Raw genomic sequence first — 23,418 nt, forward strand, 5'->3', positions numbered from 1 at the left:
TGGGTCCACAACCAAGTCACATCGAGATATACAATTTTGATGGTTTGGATCATATTATTGAAATAGTTTAGGGGTGCAATCAAATTTCATGGCAGGCTATAAAATGGAGGGTCTGGATTGTTGCATGGAATAAATTGAAGGGTTATAAGTGTCGAAATTTCTAGCTATATCTCAAGGATTGAGTGGGGCCTGCCATGTTCTCTAAAGAAATAGAATTTTCTTTAAGTCACAAGTATTCCTATTTCTTATTTCAGAGAAAAGTGAATTTCAGCCAATAAAGCTGCTGGAATCAGGTTGCTGGAATCAGTTGCTGGAATTAATAAAGCTGCTGGAATCAGGTTGCTGGAATTAGCAAAGCTGCTGGAATCGAATTGGAATTGAACTGGAATGGATTCAGGTTGCTGGAATTAGCAAAGCTGCTGGAATCAGAAGCTGGAAACGAATTTATAAGTTGCTGGAATCGATTATTGCTGGAAACAAAAGAGGCATGATGCCATGTATTACATGCAAAAGTGGGACCCATTTGAAGTCAAAACAGCAACCCACGTTTCCTTTTGAAAGAAATACAATTTCCTAATTGCTATACATGCAAGTGGGACCCACTTGGACATGGGAGGAAAATAGCATGTACTCATTGCCACGTTTTGGTTTGGGTATAACAATAGTAGTTTCTAATTTACTTTGTTGCTATTATATGCAACAATGGTGGGACCCACTTACATTTGCTAAAATTCATTCCCTATTTATATGAGATTTTATATGGTTTTTAATATATGCATAATCATGCTATTTTGTCTTGTAGCAAAAGAGCACCAATTCCCACGTAAGAGTAAGAGGAGGAAGAAAAGTCAACAAAAGTTGCTCAAAATTATCAAAAGGGAGTACCAAGTTGCTGAAATTGTGAAGAAAGAAAGGAGGAAGTTTTCTATTATCAACAAATACTCAGAGTTACAAAATTGTCAACTACAGGTGGTGATTTCCAAAAATACAAAAAGATGCCAAGATTGTGTCTTTCCTTGGAGATGAAAATAGAAGGGGAAGAAAGCTACATATTGAAAAAAAAGAAGACAATTCTCTTCTCTCACACTCTCTAATTCTCTCTACATCTCTCTCCATTCTCTCTACAATTCTCCACCATTCTCAAGCTCTCTCTCTCTCTCTTTTAGGTTTTCTTGTTTTCTTTCATGCTCTTTTTCTTTTCTACTCTCAACCAAGGATCAATCATCCACCATTCAAACTCAAGGTGACATTAAAGCTTGAAGGAGGAAGATTTAACCAAAGATTGGAGGAGAAAAAGAATAAGTTCTTTTTGTTTTTTTTGTTATTTATTTTCAAGTTCAAGTTGTTGTATTTTTGTTTCAATTCAAATTAGTGGAGAGTTTATTTTTCTTTTAGTTTTATTTTCAAGTAATTATACATGGCACTCTTTCTCCCATCTATCTCTTTTATTTTATTTTTCTTCCCTTCTTCACGAATAACTAAATCCTAATTACTTAGGGTTTAGTTGAAGCCATGGGGAAGGAGAAATATTTATAATTAAATCAATCTACTCAATTGAAAAATTGTGTAGGATTTTGTGTTTGAAAAATCCTAATCATTCATGCCACTGGCTTTCCCCTTTCGTATGAATGATTGTTGATTAACAAATATAAAGTTCTATATAATCAATGTAAATTGGAGAGTGAATTTAATTAATTACTTATAAGGAATGACATCCCTTTGATCTTATCCCTTATTGATTAGTTAATCGAATTTTCAACCCAATTCAAGAGTTGTTTTAATTAATCAATCTAATCCAAACCCATGGTGGATTCTAACCCTAAGTAATCTTTTATATTGAATTAAGATTTTTACACTATTCCAAATTACTTTCGCAATTTTCCAATTAACTTAAGCCTTTAGAATTTTACTTTTCTAATTAGATTAGATAAGTAGTTAATAAAAATCATTAGAATTTTGGTACACTTTGCCTAAATTAAGATTTCCAAATCAAGATCGTAGTTGAATTTGATTCTTAGATTGAATAGAATACACGCTTATATATAGTGTTGGCTCCGAGGTCTAAGTCCACGGAAATCCTGAGTCCATTCCAGGCAACAGTATATCATAGCTAGTATTCTAATCGGTACAAGAATAGGATTGACAACTAGATTTCTCTTCCCTGAGTTCGACCCGTATTTACACGATCCGTGCACTTGCGGTTATTTAATATCTCTAACAGGCCTAACCAGATTGTCTCCTTTCCTGATCAAACTTAAGGTCCTCCGGCAGCAGATATTAAGGAACCCTGATTCCAATGCATGATACCCTGGTTCAATAAAATTTAGGAAGTGTCCCACTAGATGGTCAAGATTAAAGCCACACGAACAAATAAGAGAATCCACCGGAAAGCCAGAAACAACGGTCACCAGAGGAAGCATCCGATGGCTTTTGAAGACATCCCTTATAGTCATTTTTTAGTCAATCTTCTTTTTCTTCTTCTTCTTCTTCTCTTCTCTGCTAATCTAGGTCGCCGCCGACAGCCAAGAAAAGGGCATGACCTTCGCTCTTCGGCGATTCTCATGTTGTTAAATGTCCTTTTTGTGAGTTATTCTTGTTTATTAGGCTAGATCTCGGAAATCTCCGAGACATTATTTGGAAATCAATATTTGTGGCAACTTCCTTCACCATCACTGCTCCTCGACGATGCTCCGGCAGCAGTGAGACATCCCTCCATTCCTCCCTCCCTCCCTCTCTCTCTTTCTCTCTCTTAAAACATGATCATGACGATTATTGATGTGTTTTGTATCCAAAACTCAAATCCAAATCAAAATACAAATGCATGAGGTATTCAAATGGGGGCCCTAATTTAACTTAGTACCATGGTCCGGTTAAAATTCTGCGCCACACTGAAACTGTACCCTGAACCAATTCATTATGTACAAGATACCAGTGACTTGCATGGCAGAATTTTGGCTTTTAGATCTATCAATTATTTAGTAAAATTAGTATTACCTTCATCTTCATTGATTGCCATGCTATTTATTCTCCGTCTTGAAATAAAAAATGCAAGAACAGATATAAAGCTCACAACTCCGATAACAACAGCAATTCCGACAACCAATATTGTTCTGTTTTTGGTTGACGTGGTGGCTCTGTTTTTGGTTGAGGTGGTAGTTGGTGGAGGGTTACTCACACTTGGCTTGAAATCTGAATAAGGAATCAATAGTTAGTATTCAACATGGGACTACTGAAAAAAAATGTAGGGTCTGTTTAGTTGCAGGGAAAAGAATTTTAAGCAAAAAAATTTCAAGGTCTAGTAGGGATAAAATTTACTAGAAATCAGAGAATATTTTCCGTGAAAAAAATCCATGGTCTAGTAGGGTTTAAATTTGCGAAAAACCAGGGAAAACATTTTTCATGGAAAATGAGTTAGCCAATGCTTGGAAACTCATTTACCACTGAAAGATTGTCCCTGCATCTAAACAATCCCAGAGAGTTAAAAGTCTGCTACACCGTCGAACAGTGACTATTTTTATTATGTTACCTGGCGTGATGCTAACAGCAGAAATGGATGGTCCATAAGTAACCTCGTTAGGTATGCAGCAAGTCCCCTTTCCAGCCCAAAATAGATGGATTTCAAGGAAGTTTTCAGTCACTTGAGCCTTGAACTCCTTTTGAACAGCCATAAAATTCCCACCTGCCTCGGTTCTAATATTAAAATCTTTCTGGGTGAGACCTCCCTGAAGCATTAATTAGAAGATCTTCAAAACTAATAGGCATTGTCAGAATGAATTAATATAGTGAAATCATCTACATATTTTCAAATAGACCATGGTTAGATAAGTCTGGGATTTCGATATGCCCATATTTCAGAAAGTGTCAAAATCTTTGAAGTTTTTTGGGAATTTTGTGACCCATTGACATAACAGCTCTTTACATGGACACAGGATCTGTTGGCTTTTTTCACATCTTTCAGTATCCAGTACATGTAAGAAATGGGTATCCATGAAAGGAAATAAAAACCAAGTTCAATAAAAGGTCCCTGGTGGTCAAATAGAAATGATTCCATTTAGGGTTTCTTAATCATCTCTTTCAGAATAAAAGCTTAAGAAATAAATTAGAAGTGAAGAATTTCCATTAATCTTGGCTCATCCCTGGTACAGACTGGTGAAGATCAATCAAATTTTCCGATTCAAGATTTTATTCCGCTATTCTCAACTCAACTCAACTCAACTAAGCCTTTGTCCCAAATTCCGCTTGTGTTTTTCACAGCCTGTCCCAAGCCAGGATAAAGGAGGAGGTAGGTGTCAGGTTGGCAGCCGGCCGTAAACTTTGCCACTTTTATATGAAATTTTATTCTGCTATTAAAAGCAATAAATTTAGTGCACGATACTACAGGTTAAACATGCAAACTGAACTTCGAGCACATGGTCAAATGACATTAATTCTATTCAAATTTCAAGAGGCACCACTTTATAGAAGTTGATAAAAATTTGACAAAGAATAGTGATAAGAAAGACAATAAAATCTTAAGAACTTACGAAACTATCTTATTTCAGAGGATGTACCTGGATATAAATATCAAAAATACGCCTTCCAAGGCTCTGCCAAATTTGTGAATTTTCGAAAGATGTTTCAGCAAATTGCAGGTTTACGGTGTAGTTTCCATTCTCAAGCCCTAGACCATAGTATCTTAGTGATCCTAGTGATAACCTTGCGGACTGGAACAGCTCTGGGTCCAATGTATTAAATGATTGTGATGGAGATGATACAGTATCTGAAGCTTTGGTGTTTCGAAAAAACAATCCAACATTGCTAACTGCCCAATTGTTTGCATCAGTAACATAATATGATGCTGCACCAAGAGATGCATTATCCCTCTCAAACACTATGCCACTGGAAGATGTCTTCTCTTGACCACCACAATTGATTGAAATTGAAGAATCTGCAAACCAATAAAACAGTGACATTAACCGAAGTAAATTCTACTATATATTGCAAAATGATGTGATGTTTATAGGTGAAAGATCATCTTTTTTTTTTCTAACCATCACAGTTGATTGAAAATGAAGAATCTGTAAACCAATAAAATAGTGACATTAACCGAAGTAAATTCTATTATCTATTGCAAAACTATATGATGTTTATTGTGAAAGATCATTTTTTTCCAAATTCAATCGTGGGTGCAAGCAATGGGAACCAAACCAATTCACAAGGTTTCCCTCATTTTTTTATGGGGACCTAAGTTATAAATTCCGTTTCGTTCGCCGTTTTGTTTTGGTTACCGGAACGGAAGGTTTCTGTGTTTCGTCTGTTTCGTTCGGCGTTTCGTTCGAAATTTTTCGTTCCGCTATGACGAGGGATTTTTTTTTTAAATAGTTAAAAATATGAAAAAGATCCAACATTCACTTACAGAAAAATCTTAAGTGTGTTGACTAGTGCCTAACAAGATGAAAATTTTTTAGAGACCAAATTATGAAGATTTTTTTACCTGATTTTGGGGATTTAATCATGTTTGGGCATGATTGAATTTAGGATTTTTTAAAATTAGAAAAGTACCCCATTGTTTGGAAGTTATGTAAGTTAAGATTTTGACCCGACCCATTTTTTTCGAATTTTGTACTAGAACTAGAAAGTTGACTTTTTATCCTTTTAAATTTGGGTCTTGAAACTATTTTTCCCTCATTTACATGTAAATCTTAAGTAAATGGAAAGACATTTACTTAAATGACTTTACATGTAACTTTTGAGAAGAAAAAGGAAGAAAAAAACAGAACCAAGAAGAGGAAACAAGAGAAGATGAAAAAACACAGAAAATAGGGAATTCTGGACGAAACATGGCATTCCGTCTGTTTCTTCCGAAATTCCGGATTTCGACAGAATTCCGGCCGGAACGACCGAACCGGAACAGAATATACGGTCTTTCCGTTCCGGATTCCAGACCGAAACCGGAATTCCGGTCCATTCCGGCCGAACGGAACGGAACGGAATTTATAACAATGATGGGGACCCATTGCTCCTCTCAATGTGAGACAACATACAACTTACTATTTTCATATCCTTTCATCATATGCCTTTATTTGAGACGTATGAAAAAGTGTATTGATGAAGTGTAATACTTATGAGGCATGTCTCAACTGTATAGATGGTTTTGTTGCTTATGTGATTGGTTTCTAACTATTGAAGTATAAATGATTAAACAATACCAACTCTAACGGCTTAAGCTTTTGGAGTAATTGGTTGTTTTATATGGTATCAGAGAAATTGACTCCCGGCATGTCCTCGGTTCAAAACCCAACAACTCCTTGATATTAAAAATCCATGTGTAAGGCCAACCCAAAAGTGGGGCCACATGTTTGGGGGAGTGTTGAAGTATAAATGATTAAATAACACCAACTCTAACAGCTTAAGCTTTTGGAGTAATTGGCTGTTTTACACTAAGTTTGCATTTGTACTTGTTATAGGATTTCCCAAAGTTTCATCTTAAAATTTCATCATTTGCACATTTTTTTTTAAAAGATTAAAAACATTCATCATTTGCATATGTTTCCATGCATTTCCGTGATTTTACAAGATTTCCACCGAAACCAAAATGTTTCCATTTCCGTGACAACCAAAACCAAAAACCGAAACTGAAATTTAAAAACTTGGCTTCTTGTAGTTTCTAATTTCCAAGAGATGTAATATATTGTACCTTGCTTAATCAAAGTGGTTGCACATTAATAGAATAAACTCTCTAAATGGGGAACTTTTATTTCATCTCCTTTCTTACCTTGTGATGTTGGATGGTGATAAATGCATGTGTACAAAACCTTAGGGTAGGGGATGACTTACAACGTGGAGAACCTCGATTGCAAGGGAAGTTTCTCTGGAGACAGTTTAGTCCTGGAAAAGTACTGAATAAAAAAAATAATGTCTTCAGAACCTACTAACCGTAATGAAAGCTTCTTATTGAAGATTCAATGCAACATGGATGCCACCAAGTCAGAGAAAGGTGGTATCCTTCTTTTGCAGTTAAAATGTTTCTTTTATCGAAGATTCAATGCAACATGGATGCGACCAAGTCAGAGAAAGGTGGTAACCTTCTTTTGCAGTTAAAATGTTTCTTAGGCATGCTCATTTTTTTAAAGGCAAAAAAATATAGTAACTCATGTCATTGAAACAATCACCTGCTGTTTGAACTATCAATTACAAAGTTGTTGGCTACCAAGTTCCTGCAAAAAACATAACACAGGGAGCTCATTGTCAATTTCATCAACATTGATGGAAATATATGGAATATATGTAATTAATAGAAAAACACTGCATCCACAAGATTACTATGAAAAACAACCAGATTTCAGAGCCAGTGGATTGAAATACTAAAGGGCAGTGGACCCATTCATGATTATAACCATAGTTGTAAAAATCGTATGATTCATGATTTGAATCGTACGATTCAAATTGAATTGAGGGTTGAACGATTCAAATCGGAAGAATCGTTTTCTGTAACAATGCGATTTTTTATGATTTTTACTATTTGATTTATGTTTTTACGATTCTTTTTTGTTTGCTTTTTTTTTACCAGCATTTAGTTTGCTTATTTTTCTATGGTGGGCCCTGTATAATTAGAAATAAATCATAAATAAACCCCTACCCCAATTTATAACCTAAAAACAAGAAAACACAAACTCTATTCTTCTCCTCCTTTTTTCACTTTTTTTCCCTTCTTCGCATCCTTCCTACTTACCAATACCAGCCGCAGGTTTTCTTTTTCTGTTGCAGGGTTTCTTTTCCCCTATTTAAACCATGATTTAGGTCTTGTTTATTATGTATTCTGAGAACTGATTGGACTCACAATTTGTTCTCAACTATTTCAATTATTTAGGTTATGTCTGCTTTGGAATTTGAGAATTGATTGTGATTTCAATATGGAAACTACTTCAATATGCTTTGTTCTGACACTTCTTCGTATGATGATTAATTGTATAATGATGATTATAGAATTGAGTATGTGCTTTGTTTACTGTTGTGATAATTTATACGATGATTTATTGTATGATGAATATAGGTTGTGCTTTGTTTAATAATTTATTGTACGATGATTGATGAATATAGTTTGTGCTTTGGATTACTAGTCATTAACTTTTATATTTAATTTAATGACTTTTAATAAAAATAGATAATCACTCATTTTATTCTTGTTTTTGACCTTTTTTATATTTTTATATTTTTATATTTTCTCATTTTTATATATAAATATGAAGAAAAAAAATCTTACGATTTACGATTCGAACTGTTATGATTTACGATTTGATTCCGATTTTCAAAACTTGATTATAACTGTTTAAAACCATTTCAACATAACACAAGAAACAAAGAGGGGTGCTATCCTGACCCATGGGAAAGGTATATTGGAAACATATAGTGCTACCTAGCATTGTATTAAAACTAGAAAAAGACAGCGAGGGAAATGAAGCTTCTGCTTGTTCCACTTACAGAAGCAAGCCTTGTTCAGTGACCCAAGAGGGAAAACTTCCTGATAGTTCGTTGTATGACAAATCTCTGTAAATCAATATGAATTGCACTAAAATATGATTAATTATCATACTGAATCTAAAAACAGATACTAGAGAATCTTTGCCAGGTAGAAGGTATTGTGTGCACAGGATGCAGCCAGTCATTTAGCAAGAATGGAGGGACATCAAGTTATAGATGACATAGACAATATAAAGGGGATTCTCAACTAAATACATAAAAACTAGATTAACATACATATTTGTAAGATTTGAATGTTTTCCAGATGGCAGAGTACCACTTAAGTTATTATTTCCAAGAAACCTGCTCATTGACATGATCAAAGACAAATTAAAGCACATACATCAAATAAAATTAAGTAAAGAGAACATGTTATGACCTTCATTAAAATTGAAGAGATAAATGAGCGGGGGCCAGTAAGGTTTTTACAGGGAAACGAGAAAACTCAAATTGAAGAGAGAGCTTTAAAGATTTATCCAGTTAAATTGTTGAAGCTCAGATCCCTACAAAAGTAAAAGACTTATGATGAAAGAAGAGAAAAGTAAAGTGAGACATTCTAAAGCTCGAAAATGTCGGTCTTTAAAGATTAGTATGAAAGTAGCCAAAGGGAGGTCAGAGGCAACAAAGGCATATCATACAGAATGAGCAAACACAAGTTCTTATTTGAACATAAATAATAAACATGAGTTACATATAAGGAATAAGATTACAGGAATTGCAAATGTCGGTACTCTCCAATGTTGGAAGGAATGGAACCATAAATCATGTTGTTTCTCAAGATTCTGCAGAAAAATAAGAAAGCACTTCGTGCATGTTATTTTGATTTCTAGATACATGGAGATAAATAGAAGGAATTTTCAAATCAGTACAACAACATGGATCAGGATCATGTGATCTTACAAAACAGATAAAGCCTTCATATCCTTAATGAAATCTAATGATGAGCTCCCATTGGATATGTCAGACACTTGCCTATACAGGATAGTCGAAGGAAAGTATCGTTAGAACACAGAAAAACTAAGAGTGAAAATATTTAAAGAACATAAACACTTACAAATCGGTCATTGCGATCAATTTAGAAAAACTCGAAGGTATTGGGCTTTCAAAAGAGTTTCCTTGAAGCCTCCTACATTAGTTTGTGCATAGTTAGAAGCCTCTAAATGATTCTTTCATGCTGTATCAAGGAAAATGGAGTAATTTTCATAGTCATGGCCAAATGTTAGACTAAGAAACCAACTATAACTTATCAAAAGGTAGAATCTATAACTGAAATGCTACACATAGTATCCAGAAGTAGAGAATTCCTCGAAATACGGAACTGGCTACTGACTTTTATCTTCTAGCAAGGGAATAAAAAAGAATAAAAATTAAGCTAAGGAAACAAAGAGAATAAAATCCAAGTGGACGGAGGGAAAAACTCTTACAGAGATGTAATATTCCAATTCCCAATAAAATCAGGTATATTGCCAGTGAACTTATTGTCAGAAGCCCACCTGAAAACCAATGAGATTATTCATGGTAAACAAGCATGTTTTATACAAGGAACAAATGTTACTGGGAAGAGTCATGAGCTCTTACAGTGTCTGCAACTTCCGTAGGTCGGCAAATGTTGAAGGAATCTGACCACTCACTCCAGAACTAAAACAGTAACTGTCAATGTGAACATAACTCATGAATCAAATTGTACGATTTCTTCTCATATTTTATCCTCGAGCATTTAGCATGTTCTTCTAAACTTGAAAGATTTAAAAGGACAATTTAGAGTCACCACCCATAAAGATGCTAGTAGTTGTTGATACTCACAAAAGACAAAATATAACAGGAAATATAACAAAGATATTTCACATATTCATGAAAAACTAGAACTGTCATGTCATTATCTGTTCTTTTTCCATCATGATATTGTTGAATGGGCAGCTGTTGCATGTAGAAACTCCTTCATATATACATTACCAGCTAGTTAAAAAAATTCTTGTGAAACAGATAGGAAGCACCTAAGGTGTTTTAATGTTTAATACTTTTTGTTTTATTGTGTAAATGAATTACTATCCAATATAATGCCAGTGATGTAAAGTTTTAGTCTTTATTATGGTCAGTGTTCTGGGATAAAAAATGTGGTCTCAAGGTTGCAGTATAGAGCACCGTGACCCACAGTGCAACTAAACTTTAGCTCACTCTCATAACTCATGTAAAGTCATTTAAATCCAGTTTCGCTAACTTTATTTTTGAGAAGATGATTAAAAATTGCTTATGTCCACTTTGTGTGATATTTATTACAAATTTACACCGTGCTATAGTCAAAAGTAAAACTATATCTTATGCTATACTACAGCATCTGGATCCCTGTATAAAATTCTATGTACCATATAGACATATACATATTATTATACAGATACATTATATCATGTAAATAATCCTTCTAATCATAAAGATGCAATGTAAAGAGAGGAAACAGATGAAAAGAAGAGGATTTTCACGAGAAGGAGACTATTTATTGTTAATATAAGATGAGAATACAAGTGGTATATATACAAGAGCAATGCAAAAGACTAAAATACGCTTCATGAAGGGTACCACTATATGAAACCACTTAATATACCATTTGCATATATGTAACACTCCCCCTCAAGCTGATATGTTCCTCGAAATATAATCAACTTGTCAATCAAATGATAATGACGGTCAGCAAACAACCATTTGGTAAATATATTTTGCAACTTGGTTACATTTCATTACAAAGTCTCGTTGCACTGTGATAGTCAAAGTGCCATACATTTGACAAAGAATAAAGTATATAATGCCAAGACGAAACATATTCATGTGAGACATCATAAGGTAAGAGCGGGTAGCAGATAAAAGTATCAACTTGAAGATATTACATATATATGATAATGCAGTGGATATGTTGACAAAATCGGTTACAACAACTAAGTTCAAGCATTGCTTAGGCTTTGCCAATATCAGCCGTTGTTGGTGACCGGCGAGGCACCCGGTGGAGTAGGGTGGGCACCTCATGTGCACGAGATGCGGAGTTGTGTTCGAGAGAATACACAATGGAGTCAATCTTCAGGTGTTTGCAGAATTAAATCCAAGGTGGAGATTGTTGTGCAGATGGCCACCCTGACGGACTAATGTGCCTCGAAAGGAAAATTTAATTTTTAGTTTTGTATTAAAGGGTATCGGTAATTTTCTTTAAGTTTTCTTGGACGAGAATGAGATTTTGTAACCCCAAACGAAATAGTAAGACTCTTCTCTCATGGATGTAATAACACCGCCGAACCACGTAATATTTTGTGTTCATGTTTTGTGTGATTGTGTTTCTTACATCTATTCTTGACATTTTGCTACAGTGTTTTATCCTTATTTGAGAGAATAAAGATCGCTTAGTTTTATACAATATCCTTCTCTGATAATAAAAAAACTATTGAGTCAATATGCAAAAATACATAACCTTTATGATATAATGTCTCAGTAGATAACCTTTTATTTCATTTTCCCTTCAAATGTATTTGATTCAGAATTTATGATCTACGGACAAAATCAGGTGACTGATGAAAATTTTATAACAGATTTCATATTATTACATTATTGAGTCAACATGCAAAACCTTTATGATATAACGTCTCAGCAGATGGCCTTTTATTTCATTTTCCATTCAAATGTATTTAATTCCGAATTTATGATCTACCCGTAGAAAATCAGGTGACAAATGAAAATTTTCTAACAGATTTCATATTATTTTCTCAAGGAGGTAGGAAAGAGAGAGAGAAAAACTCAATTTACAATTCTTTTAGATTGGTTAAATTCCCAAGCTCATCAGGAAGAGAACCAGAGAAGTTATTTTCGTTGAATGCCCTGCACAAGAATGTAAATATGTTAAGATTTTATATTCCAAGATCCACAATATCTTTTTTTAGCATGTACTTGATAAAAAAATACCCATTATGTATGGAAGTTACAGCGAGAACTCTTCCCTTGCTAACAATGCAAAAAACCCAACATAGTTTGGGCAAATGACTTTACTTTCTTACTACCCTTTACTTTCATACAGAGCTTAGATGTTGCATATGCAATAAGATACCATATGAAGTTGATCGGACGGTGTGGTACACCACTTGCTCAACCAAGAATGTCTTGGTATGGCCAGACCTCTGAATAAGGGTGGGGCCCATCTGATCAGTGAGTTATCAAATAGATGGTGATCATGCTATACTCTATCTTTCTCCCTATGGATGCAATATTGACCCACTTCCATTACAAGAAAATTTCTAGGCAATTTATCAGCTATGAATGAGTTTCTATGTATAAATTTACTGGTTATATATCAACAATCTACTTCTATAACATGGCAAAAAATTTGAAGGCAGATTATCATATTGTGATTGTTGAGATAGAAAATGGAAGAAGAGAGTGAGTTAGAGTGTGCTCCCCCTCACTTATGTATTTATATAAAAGAGAGAACAACCAAATGACCACTATGCCCTTAGGCATGTACATAACACACATACATCTAACACTCCCCCTCAAGCTGGAATGTAGATATTATACATTCCAAGCTTGTTACAAATGTTATTTAGTTTGGCTTTACTTAAAGACTTAGTGAAGATGTTAGCTAGCTGGTCCATGGATCGAGTGAAGGAAACATGAATCTCACCTCGATGTATTCTCTGGGGAATGAAATGACAATCAACCTCTATGTGCTTGGTTCTCTCATAGAATATAGGGATTGGTAGCTATATGGATTGCAGCCTTATTGTCACAATAAAGCTGAGCTGGAGAAGATGAAGAGAAACCAATCTCTGATATGAGAGACCTCAACCAAATATCTTGTTTCTTACTCCTCCATGATACTAAATTGCCGCCAACAAAGGTACAATATCCAGTGGTGGATCTCCTATCTGCTGGAGATATTGCCCAATCTGCATCACAAAATCCTTCAAACCTGATATGTCCATGTTTCTTGAATAGGAGGCCTGGCTCCCTTTTCAAGTAGCGAAGAATCTGAACCACTGCTGCCCAGTGTGAAGTACGTGGTGAACTCATATGTTGGTTGACGAAGCCAACTGCAAATGATATGTCTGGACGAGTGACTGTAAGATATATGAGCTTACCAACCAACCCCCTGTATCTGCCAGGGTCATCTAATAAATCTCCTTCTTTTGGAAGAAGTTTTACATTTGGGTCCATGGGAACAGAAGCAGGTTTCACTCAAAGTTAACCGATCTCCTTAAGAAGATCCAACACATATTTCCTTTGAGAGAGAGAGATGCCTCTAGTGGAATAGGCAACCACGATGCCAAGAAAGTACCTAAGATGTCCCAGATCTTTCGTTGAAAACTCCTTCTGCAAGAATGTCTTCAGTTTCTGTATTCCCAATGAATCACTACCTATAATGATAATGTCATTAGCATACACTATCAATAAAACACAACCAACAACAAACTGATGACTGAAGACAGAGTGATCAACTGCACATTGCTTCATGCCAAAGAGCATGGCAGCATCACTAAATCTCCCAAACCATGCTCTAGAGGCCTGCTTTAGACCGTATATAGATCGCTTTAACCGACACACTGAGGAGGACATCACTCCCTAAGCAACATACCCAAAAGGTTGCTCCATATAAACCTCCTCAATAAGTTCACCATGAAGAAATGCATTCATGACATCTAGTTGGTGTAGGTGCCACCTTCTATTAACTGCAAGAGAGATGAGAACCCGAATAGAGGGAATCTAGGCCACAAGAGAGAATGTCTCTGTATAATCAAGTCCAAAGGTTTGAGTATAACCTTTAGCAACCAAGCACGTCTTAAGGTGCTCAACAGTCCTATCAGGTAAGTGTTTGACGGCATAGACGCATCGGCAACTTACAAGCCTAGCTCCAGGAGGAAGGGGACCCAAGTCCCATGTCTGATTGGCCTAAAGGGCCTCCATCTCAAGACCGTATACAAGAGAAACCCGAGAAAAACCCACAAGAGAATACCCAATAAAAACCCTTTTCTTTTTTCTCCTTCTCTCTTTTTCTCCCTCTTTCTCTCACCTCAAGCCCAAGCCTTCTCTTGCCTCCCACCACCCTTTCTCATTAAAGAGAAGTGTGTTTTATACCTAGGTTTTTCTAAAACTTAAAGGAGAGGCTTGTTTCCATTTTGGTTTCCACCAACCGAATCCCAATTGCTTGGGAAACAAGGCAACTTTCCCAACATTGAGGATGAAGCCAATGGTCTTTACTTCTTGGACTTTTCTCCAACTACACCAGCACCATCTTCGGCTTTTCGATTGAATAGTAGTAGTCTGCGTTAGTATAGTTCTGAAGCTCGGATCCGTCTGTGTCACATCCGGCTTAATCACTTGTCATTCTATTCTCTAAAGTTGTTATTTCATTCTTTTTTGAGTTGTCCCTATCAAGTCTACAATGTAAGGCATGTCAACTATCAAAACATTGTAGAATGAGGTTTTCAATCAGTAATAAAAGAACTATTTGTTCCGACATGATTCATGCCCTAGTTGTAAATTTCATTTCGACTGAAAACAAAACATGGACACTAAATTCCTTTCATCGACTGAAAAAAAGAAAAAAAAAATCTCAGCCTAGAGACAAGGCGTATAATTCCCTTTCATTGTAACGAATAAGAATTTGATGTAATCATGGACACTAAATTTTAGTGTAAACAAACATGACAATTTTACAATTTATTATGATTGGATTGTTTGGCACCCGCGGGAACCACCACCTGCACTTGATAGGTTCCAATTAGTGTCCCCACATTTGACACTTGTATTAGAGATTACATGATCTTCTATAATATCGTACACTAAAACATGTACATGCTACATCAATGATCTTTTACCTAAAAAAGTTCAACAGAGTAGTAAGGATAACTTACAAAGAAAGTAGATTTTGAAGGTTACCAAGCTCCTTTGGGATGGTTCCAGATAACGCATTGGCCCCAAAGCTCCTAATAAGATTTAATAGTTGTTAAGAGGCTTAGAGTGTGAGAAAAGGTTATAAAAATATAATAAAAAAATAAGAATAGTAGTAGAGGCATCAGGTGGATACTTTACGTACTGTTATTTTGTGCAGTCATTACAAAAAACAACAATAATATAGGAATGGTAATACATATAAACAATACCACACTATTAGTTGCATACTCAATCAAGCTAGTAAACTGCCTCGCAATGGCACTACAAAATGAGATCCATTTCCAAACGGTGAACAGGGAGAACGGATCATAATGAATGGGCGATGGTGATAATGGAAATGACACATTTAGATTCCGCATTAGTAATTTCAATGCACGAAATGATATCTGTACTCACTTGTTTTGATAATAGCTCTCTCTTTGTTTTAGACTTTTCTAATTTGCTGCTAAAGGCTGTTACATCATGATATCTGTACTCACTTGTTTTGATAATAGCTCTCTCTCTCTCTCTCTCTCTCTCTCTCTCTCTCTCTCTCTCTCTCTCTCTGTTTTAGACTTTTCTAATTTGCTGCTAAAGGCTGTTAGTCTAAAACAAAGAGAGGAGTGTCATCACAAAAAGGGGAAATGATATATATACACTTCCCTGCTTCCCTTAAGATCTTACTATAAAGTTACCATTATTAACATCTGATTTCCAAATCACTGCTTATTTAACCGTAACTGTTGTTAGTCGGTAGTTTTTATTAGTTTGAAGAGCTCAGATTTGTATCTCCTTTTTCAAAAAAGAAAAGAAAAAAGTCGCGACATTGACTTCAACTTCCATGCCCACATCATGAAGCTTCTATTGATGGAGATAAATCATACAGCATCAATGCATCTGATTTGAGCATCAGTGATGATGAGTAGGATCACCTCTTTGGGGGTTTTGGGAGTTTGTTGTGGGCACGGTGATGGATCTTGGGGCGATGGATAGGATTTGAAACAGAGAAATAAGGAGAGAGAGAGAGAGAGAGAGAGAGAGAGAGAGATTTGATGATGAAAACAAAAAGTAAAAGAAACATGAAAGAGAGAAAGGAAGATACATGAAAGAGAGTAAAAGAATCAAGTTACAAACACTAGAAAGGAGGGAAAGAGTTTAAATGAAAGACAGAAAAATCCAATAACTTTGATTCCAGGGGAATTAGTAATGATCTGCAATCGACCACGCAAAATCATAACAAAGTTCAAAACTGCACATAAATTTCTATGAAAAAGTGGGAAGTATCATTTCAAAGTCATTGCTTTGTCGATATCATGGGCCAAAATTCTCCCAAGTTTCAAATTTATATCCGCCTATGACTTATGGGCAGGTTGGAGGGGAGTATGCTCTAGTAGTGAGAAAAAAAGGAGAAGATAGTGCAAGAATGCACCCCTCCCCCAAGCAGTTTTTTTAAACTTAACTTCGACGGCTCTAGCTTGGGTAATCCCGGCCCAGCTGGGGTTGGTGGAGTTTTGAGAAATGAACTTGGGGAGGTTCTTTGGGTGTTCGCTGATTCCATTGGTATAGCAGATGCATCGGAGGCAGAAGTGCGTGCAGCTCACCAAGGATTAAAGTTATTGGTTAGAGATAGTCTGACCGATGTGGTGATAGAAGGGGATTCTTTAAACGTGATTCGCTGGCTTACCAAATCGGAGAAACATCCGTGGAGATTTAACAAGTTGTTAGATGAGATGTTTGATTGGATGAGATCTACTTCTTTGGTCTTTCATCACGTGCGGCGATCCGCCAACTTGGTGGCGGATGGGTTAGCTAGACAGGTTGTCACTAAGGAATCATTGGCTTTGTTTGATTCTCTCCCTCCTTGTTTGTATTTCCAGTTCTTGTAGAGTCCACCTTTATTTCTTGTTTCTTTCTCGTTGTACATCGACCATCTCGGTCCTCTTCTTTTTCAATAAAATTGGCTACCATTTAAAAAAAAAAAAAAATCATTTCAATTTAAGAAAGTTCTCAAGGTTAAGAATGTACAGTCACAGTTATTTTTTTCAATCAAAATTACGTTTAAGAGATTACCTACTCTAATTATATTAAAATATAACAACTTATTTATAGATCTTGAATTTTCCCAAAATTTGAATGATGTTGAGAACTCCATATTTGGATTAAGAGATTACATCCTCTAATTGTATTAAAATCTACAAACTCATGTATAGATCTTGAATTTTCCAAAAAAATTGTGTGATGTCAAAAACTTTAGCTATGCAAATCCCTCAAGGCATCAATAGGAAGCTCAAACTCGAAAATGATGTTGTTTACATATGATTGCATCAAAGAGTTTTCTAAAAATGTTCTTTTAAAACCGTTAATGGACGTGTGAACAAAAAACAGAGTTTGAAATCCTCGCAATATGATCGAAATACAGGATTGATTTAAACAAAGATGTGTTGTAATTCAGCTGTAATTGAAAAAATTTCCATCAGCAATAGCCACAAATAGTTTTAACCAAAAAGGAAACTATGATAATTCACGCGGAGATGAAGAACGAGATGAACTCTGTCGTAATTGCAAAGTTTTTTTTTTTTTTTTTTTCAAAAAAGAAACTAAAGGATGACTACTGAATTGGAAAAGTTTTTGGACAGAAACTGAAAGGATCTCATAGATCCACAAGAATACTGATAGTATTATGTAAAACAAGTAGAAAGTACTGAAGAATTGAGCAAGGTGAAAGTATTTCTCTTCAAAGGCAAAAATGACATACAATCGAGAAAGAAGGAAATATCTCAGCTGAACTTAAAGGCTGAACTTACATGCTGAGAGATGAAGAAGAAAATAAGATGCTTCGAAAATGAGGAGCTTCTTCTCCACTTCTTACAATCCATCTTTCTCTTCCAAACTGGTTTTCAAAACCAGGGAAAAAATGTGATTCTCCAAAAACTCCCATTTGTGCGCCCTTTCTCCTCTATTTATAGATGGAGGGAGAGGCTCTAGAAGATTCCTTGCCAGCTAGCTGCCAGCTGTATGAGCTGAGGTGGCAGGACACTTGGGAGCCTTTGAAGCTAGCAACTGAGTGGTCCCCACTAGCAGCTAAAGGAATTGACAAGTGGACCCGTCCCCACTAGATGCAAAGGAGAGGATAACAATTGTCTCAGGTGATGTGGCAATTAGTTATGCTGCCATCTTTGCTTCCACATGGCTTCCAACAAGGCAGCTCACCAACTGCACACTCTCCCACCCCCCACCCCACCGTTCCCCTTTTACATTTAAACCTCACTATATGATGCTCTCATCCCTCACTTATTACATTCTTACCCCTACACACCACACCCTTTATTATATACTATTTACAAGACTTGCCACATAGGCTATTTGCAATTTAGTCATACCCTCACACATCACATTGCTTGCACCTCCTTCTCCCTATGGCCATGGCCTAAACCAAAAATTAGCAAATATGCTTCGAAGATGTTCAAGAACCCCGCTAAAGGGGGCTTAAGGGCTGAAATGATGTAAATAGACTTAGCCGACCATGATTGAGTAAAATAACCATGCCCTGACAAAAGCAGTTTTCCTTTCCAACCTTCTAGCCGTCGTTGGAGTTTCTCAATCAACATCTCAAAGTAGATTATCTTCATTCTTCCCTTGTACAAGTGCACTCCTACCAGGTAATCTTTTAAGTTGAAAACTTGTTGTCGTCTTTATTATAGTCCTTCTAGCCTAAGGGGTATTATCAGCGCAAGAGAAGCTACTTATATCGTTGTTTACCATTTGGCAAGAAGCTGATTCATATTCAGCCATTAGAAAAAAATAATTGCATCATCTGCAAAAAAAGGCAATAAGATATGGGAACACACCCTCTAGAGCATAAATAGTCTGCTTTCTTACCTTGGAACAACTTCGTAAGACCCCTACTCAACACCTCGTCAGAGGTAATAAATAGATAGGGGTTAGAGGATCCCCTTGACGAAGGCCCCTTGTGGATTTAAAGAAACTTTTCAGTTCTCATTAATGGTTTAAAACATCGAACGCCTAGTGATATGCGCCTGGTGACATGCATACCGTGCATGTCTGATAATTTAGTACATAACTACATACCAAATTTCACATATAATTCATATAAATATTTATACATAATACATGCACTACATTTTGGCCTATGCATTTCTGTAATTTCGGTTTTGGTTTTGGTGGGGAAGAAAACAGAAACATTTCGGTCTTTTCGTGTTGCTTTCAGCAGAAATTTAAAAGCATGATAAAAGGTACAGAAATGCGAGAGGATAAAGCATGCATGCTAGAATCAGAAATAAAAGTAACATGATGGTCCTGACCAGCTTCAAAAAATTATAAGGTGCCATGCTCACTAACCTTCCAAATAATAGCCCCCGATCATCAAGCTCCAAAAAAGACCATAGATGTAAAAAAATGTGGAGCAATTTTAAGATTTAGTTATACTACTAAAAGACAACAAGTGAGCAATATTACTAAGATTTAGTTATACTACTAAAAGACAACAATTTTAAGAATTCATCGACAATAGCTGAGTATGAAACTAGTCATACTCAAGTTGAAGTACTCTGATGAAATCATAAGTCTAATGCTCCTCAAAACGACAAGCCAACTCGTTACCAAAAGCTACGAGAATTTCCAACGTAAATATAGGCTCAAGCATAGTGAGATCCTCCAAGCAAAGAAGAAGCCCCTCATAGAACTCAAATAACATGCTCTCTCCAACTGTTGGAATGAGCAACCTCACGAGATACTTGATAGTTTTGTACATCATTCTTAAGAGTGGGAACATATCTACAATAATGCATCACATATCCCCTTTGCAGATACATGAAACATGAAGCTAGAATGAACAAGTGGCTCTATCGAATTCAAGTTCAAGATCCAACTCACCTCTATGGAGCTCTCCATATCCCATTGTCTAAATTTGGGATCAGTAGAGATAGGAGGATACTTGGCCAACATATGTGCATTCCCTTGTGCTTGAGAAAGAGTTTGATGTGTTGACTGATAAAAGAGAGAAATTTTGATTCCAATATTCTTGATTGATTGTAACTCATGATTTACATCCTCTTTTATATAAAGAAAAGCAATCCCTGAATAAGTAAACTTCTCTTAAAAAGAAAGACCAAGAATCTTGTATTTGTTCAACCAGGCATATGGTCAAACACCTGGAATGCTTTCCATTGTGACAAGTATGCAAAAGCAGGCCTTGGGTTGGGTTCCATCATAAAATACAACCGGTCATATTATCAAACACCTGGAATGCCCTACATTGCAACAGCAATCGTATATATCGTAATGACCCCCATCCCCCAAGGGCAAACAACCCACTAAGGGCAAAAAAATTGAGAAGAAGCAAAACATAAACAGACAATAATCTTCACCATGGAGTTTTTTATTTTTGCAAATTGGTTCTTTATGACCTAGTGTGTACTTAAGCCACTTTTGTTATGCCCAATAGTTTTGGTTACAGCCCACGAGCAACTTATAAACCATGAGCGGCTTATTCAGTTTGGCATGGAGTCATATAAAGGAGAGAAGACAGGTTGTGAACAATAATTTGAACTCTTTCCCAAACAATTTCTGTGGTTGGTTCGCTCTTCTTATTCTATTCTTGTCTTCTCTTCTCTTCTCCAATTCATGTCTCTAAATTTCTACATAAGCATTTCGACTGTGGAATTTATTTCATGACTTTTCTTTTCTTTTTTTCTTTTTCTTTTTTGTTGTTGTTTTTGTTGTGCTTCTTTGCCCTTAGTGGATGCATCGGTATCAAAATGAGTTGGAGGCCAAAAAAATTGAGAGTTTGAACCTGGTGATTTCTTTGCCCCAAATTGTTGAGAAAATCTGTTGGGTAAAATCCGATCCAATCGCGAACAAAAAAATGAAAAGGTACAATACGATGAACAGTGAGATTTTACGTGGTTCGGCACAAAGGCCTACATCTTCAGCAGAACACGATCTTCCACTATGAGAAAACAATATACAATGATTACAATAGATAAACCCGCAACCCTTTTTCCCTTGCTTTACTCAACCAAGACCGTGTACCCAAGAGAACCTTGAGAAGAAAACCTCTTCTCTCTCCCTTTCCTCTTTGCAGTCGTCACATAAAGAGCCTCCCACACTAGGAGAAAACCATCTCTTGTTTTTTTTATACCTTAGGTTTTACTAAAGCCTAGAAAAAATTTGTTTCTATTTTTGCTTCCCACCACAAGGAAACCAAAAAGTGAGAAACAAGACCTATCAATTGAGCTGATCAGAGCTAAAAATGAGTCAAATGGGGCGATCCAATGATTGACATTGTTCATTTTTAAATTGTGGTGTGAATCAATGAAAGCGTTTCAAGTAAAAATGTGTGGAAAGCAACAAAACAAGAGTCTGTCCACAACATTAATCTGGCATCTATCGTCATCTTCAACAGCAAGAAGAAGAAGAAGAAGGACTTACAGGTATTGCATTTTAGTTAAATTATAACAACAACAATAAGATGAAGAAGAAGAAGAAGAAGAAGAAGGAGGAGGAGAAGGACTGACATGTATCGCATTTTAGTTAAATTTCCGATAAATGCAGGCAAGGGACCCGTTAAGTAATTTTGTCCCAAATTCCTGCAAAAAAAATAAAAATAAAACAACTAGTTACAGCATTCAAACAACACATATACTCATGCTCATGGAAGTTTTTAGTTTTACTACAAAAATGTAAAAGCAAAGAAGCCTTTCTATAAATAGAATAACATTACAATGGCATTCAGCTACTATAGGTTGCTCTGTTTTGTTCATGGCCAAGTTCTGGAATTTAAAAAAATTTGACAAAAACGTTTGAAAATTGTGGGGGATTGGAACATGTTAACAAAATCCGCCTGTAGACGAAGCCGCGAAGGGAAAGGGTGGTATATCGGACATGTTTATATTGTGAAAACAACCAATTACTCCAGAAGACTATGCCAATAGAGATGGTGTTATTTAATCATTTATTCTACACTATTCCCCCTCATGTGGCCCCCCTTTTTTGGGTTGGCCGTACAGGTGGCACATGTAGCCCCTCTTTTGGGTTTGCCATGCATGGAGTTTTGGGTTTTGAACCGAGGATCTGATACCATGATACCATCTGAAAACAACCAATTACTCCAAAAGCTTAAGCCGTTAGAGATGGTGTTATTTAATCTTTTATACTTCAATACACACTCATTTTCCTGAGTACGAAACTTTGAGTGACAAAAAAAATACAAGTAAAGCCCTGTTCGTTTGAGATTATGACAACCGATGGTGAGCCTCCAAACTGATTATTGGACTCAAATTACATTAAATTTTAGTCCAATATTCAGTTTGGGGGCTCACCATCGGTTATCATAATCTCAAACAAACAGGGCCTAAGGAATGTATCCATACAGATTGATGAGTTCAGTCAGCTTGCCGAGCTGTTCCGGAATTACCCCTACTGCATCCAGTTCATTTACCCACCTGAAAAGGACACAAAAACAAAACAAAATACAAAAAAATAGAAAAGGATGCACCCAGAAGTAACAGAATGCAAATGGCATGCGTGGATGTGCCACACTTACAGTTGGGTAATACGGCAAAGGTTGCCGTTATCAAAACTGCAGTCACATTTAAGAGCAGGTTTACTCTGGTCTTCAATTCTCGTGTCGTCCACAGCACTTCCACTACATATTTCTCCGCTTATGTTCCAGGTTCTAAAAGCAGAAACACCCCAGTGTTGAAAAATGGAGTTTAGAGCCATCGCTGCATATAAACACATCCATCCCCACCAAGTAAAACACTGGTAATGAAGCTCAGAAGCATGCCCATTTAGCTTTTATCATTGATCTTAGATCAACAATGTCGATTGATGAATGAGATAACTGTGAAATTACTGGTTTACCCATGGAGCATATAGGCAATCAGTGCATTTTCTCTTATTTAGACATGGATGTTTAGTGTGGCACTAAGTTTAACTACATCAAGACTAGTAGTTAACTAAATTGTTAGATTTCTAGTTTTCTATAAATAAGAA

At 36.1% G+C, this 23,418-nt stretch overlaps 1 protein-coding gene across 1 annotated transcript in view; it reads right to left on the bottom strand.

The window, feature by feature from the left end:
- Positions 1-609: 609 nt before the first annotated feature.
- The window catches only part of LOC143892567 (putative LRR receptor-like serine/threonine-protein kinase At1g56140), a 28,182-nt gene continuing 5,373 nt past the window's right edge, over positions 610-23,418 (bottom strand). Inside the window, exons 2-16 of the mRNA XM_077397285.1 lie at positions 22,967-23,147; positions 22,794-22,865; positions 21,939-22,010; positions 15,384-15,455; positions 12,283-12,354; positions 10,078-10,149; positions 9,924-9,992; positions 9,554-9,625; positions 9,400-9,471; positions 9,210-9,281; positions 7,152-7,196; positions 6,817-6,878; positions 4,551-4,927; positions 3,527-3,722; positions 610-3,189 (exon numbers count right to left, since the gene is read on the bottom strand). Coding sequence (XP_077253400.1) covers positions 2,972-3,189; positions 3,527-3,722; positions 4,551-4,927; positions 6,817-6,878; positions 7,152-7,196; positions 9,210-9,281; positions 9,400-9,471; positions 9,554-9,625; positions 9,924-9,992; positions 10,078-10,149; positions 12,283-12,354; positions 15,384-15,455; positions 21,939-22,010; positions 22,794-22,865; positions 22,967-23,145 — 1,722 coding nt within the window. The 5' untranslated portion in view covers positions 23,146-23,147 and the 3' untranslated portion in view covers positions 610-2,971. The remainder of the gene's footprint in view (positions 3,190-3,526; positions 3,723-4,550; positions 4,928-6,816; positions 6,879-7,151; positions 7,197-9,209; positions 9,282-9,399; positions 9,472-9,553; positions 9,626-9,923; positions 9,993-10,077; positions 10,150-12,282; positions 12,355-15,383; positions 15,456-21,938; positions 22,011-22,793; positions 22,866-22,966; positions 23,148-23,418) is intronic.

Source organism: Tasmannia lanceolata, unplaced genomic scaffold, assembly GCF_043159265.1.
Source record: "Tasmannia lanceolata isolate RefF3 unplaced genomic scaffold, GAP_Taslan_0.1 ptg000015l, whole genome shotgun sequence".
In the NCBI taxonomy this organism is placed as follows: domain Eukaryota; kingdom Viridiplantae; phylum Streptophyta; class Magnoliopsida; order Canellales; family Winteraceae; genus Tasmannia; species Tasmannia lanceolata.